Source organism: Alosa sapidissima, chromosome 17, assembly GCF_018492685.1.
Source record: "Alosa sapidissima isolate fAloSap1 chromosome 17, fAloSap1.pri, whole genome shotgun sequence".
NCBI lineage: Eukaryota > Metazoa > Chordata > Actinopteri > Clupeiformes > Clupeidae > Alosa > Alosa sapidissima.
The window spans coordinates 19,311,770-19,314,269 of NC_055973.1; the positions used below are offsets into that span (position 1 = coordinate 19,311,770).

Sequence of the window (2,500 nt, forward strand, 5' to 3'; positions counted from 1 at the left end):
TACATACACACTCAAATGCTGATTGTCTTCTGGTAGTTTCTGTCAGCTGTAATAGATCCACTTGTCAATGTCAGCCAGACAGTGCAGCAGTAAAGTACTGGGCTGTTTTACCTCCTGCAACATCATCAAAACAACAAAAGCAAACTGCTTCCTATGGCTTCTGTATGCAAATGTGTGGCAAATAAATATGCTGATGTTCCAACCTAATTATGAGTGTACATCTAGATTTAATTATCGCTTGAGGCTCAGGCTACGTTGTATTTGGGAGGGAAGCACTCTCCACAAATAAACAACACTGTTTACATTACCATGTGAATTTGCATAAAGTGCATTCTGCCTATAGATACAAGAGAACCGGGCAGAGCCTTCCAACTACACTCAATAACACTCTCGGGCCAAAATGAGTACTTACCATGGCAACAAGGAAGGCTTCCCAGCACTCCTGGCTGCTGGATAGAGTTTTACGAATGACAGCGTCATGAATCAGACGTCCAATGACAGATATGTAGAAAGAGAGGCTGCTTTGTTCCTGACCACACATGCTTTTCTGAAAGATGACCAAATTAATGGGATTACTTCTGCAGCTGAGATTTATATTTCGTTGTGATGCTTGTTTACATTGGGTGGAAGGCTCACCAGCACAAAACACAAACACGCACACACAGACACACACACACACACACACACACACACACACACACACACACACACACACACACACACACACACACTCAGATTCCTGCTGCATGTTTCCATTGGGTGGACTGAGGAGGACTTACCAGCGCACATGTCAATGGAGAGACAATAGAGGAGAGGAGCTCCTCTTCTCTCATCTGCTGGCAGAACCTGCCATGAAGGAACACACATCACAAACGGACACACTTTAGTGATACGTTAATCTCTCAGCCCACTCACTCAAACACACACACACACACACACACATGCAGGCCCCTGGGTCAGTGCAGGGCTTTTACTGGATTTAGCGTTAGACTGCGGCACTGACGCAGGCTGCCGCAAGACGTCTTTTCTTCGAAAGCATTCAGATTTGGGATCGTGGAGGCGGCGTGTAAACAAGCATCTCAACACAGCTATCATGAGTCCCACTGATCCTAATCTGATAGAGGCACACACACACACACACACACACACACACACACACACACACACACATACACCGATACACGCACATGCAGACACAGGAAGGGCTGCACTGGAGCTTGTGAGAAATGTGGCATTTTTAGCATTTAGCGTGAATAAGCACAAAGAGAAACACACACAATAAGCACAAAGACACACACACACACACACACACACACACACACACACACATGGAGACACACACAGAGAGAGAGAGAGACAAAGAGAGTCTTTGATTTGCTTTCTCCTTGCACTGACTCGCTGAATCTCCCTGAATAAATGGAACAGGCCTTTCCATTCTGCCCTACATCTCTCTCTCCATCTATTCCCTCTCTCTCCATCTCATTCTCTCCCCTTGTCCCCTCTTTCTCCCCCCCTCTCTCTTCATCTCTTTCTCTCCCACCTCCTCCCTCTCTCCCCCTGTCCCCTCTCTCTCTCCACCTCTTTCTCTCTTCCTCCCTTTTTCCCCCATTGCCCCCCTCTCTCCATCACTTTTTCTACCCTTGCCCACCCCCCTCTTCTCATCTCTCTCTCTCTCTCTCTCTCTCTCTCTCTCTCTCTCTCTCTCTCTCTCTCTCTCTCTCTCTCTCTCTCTCTCTCTCTTCCTCTCCGTCTCGGTGCTGCTGGCGAATGACACCTCAGCCCCCTCTCCATTTCCATAAGTGGCAGAATGAGCAGTGGCGGCCTGGGCTCGTCTCCTCCAGCCAGATAAACGCTCCAGTGAGCAAGCGAACGAGCGAGAGCCGCCGAGCGGCTTTTCCCGCGTGGCGTCAGGGGAGCCGCGCGTGCCGCGTGCCGCGTGCCGCTGATGGATGGCGGGGTTCGGCCGTTTGTTCCGCACTCTCTCCGCCACTCTCTGGGGGGCTGCCACCAGCCCCGCGCAGCCCAGCGCAGCAGAGCTCATTTCAATATGTATGGCTCTCATACGTGCGGCGGAGATGTATGGGGGTGCTGCGGGGGAGCCGGGCTGCTCTCGCCTCGGCTTTGAGACGGCGGCCCAAGAGGGAAGAGTTTCTCGTTGAGGCGTGCAGTCATCTGTCAATCCCCTGAATAGCAGGAGCTACACACACACACACACACACACACACACACACACACACACACACACACACACACACCTCCTCACACACACATCACGGACACACCCACCTCCTCACACACACACACACACACACACACACACACACACACACACACACCTCCTCACATACACATCACGGACACACCCACCTCCTCACACACACGCACACACACACACACACATCAAAGACACACACGCCTCCTCATACATGAAGATCACAGACACACATACCTCCTTACACACAGAGATCGCAGACACACACACACGGAGATCAAAAATACA

General features: G+C 50.6%; 1 protein-coding gene across 1 annotated transcript in view; it reads right to left on the reverse strand.

Moving 5' to 3' along the window:
- ttc12 (tetratricopeptide repeat domain 12) overlaps window positions 1-2,500 on the reverse strand; it is a 33,501-nt gene that overhangs the window by 13,377 nt on the left and 17,624 nt on the right. The window contains exons 14-15 of the mRNA XM_042068453.1: window positions 780-846; window positions 413-547 (exon numbers count right to left, since the gene is read on the reverse strand). Of these exons, the coding sequence (XP_041924387.1) occupies window positions 413-547; window positions 780-846 (202 nt within the window). The remainder of the gene's footprint in view (window positions 1-412; window positions 548-779; window positions 847-2,500) is intronic.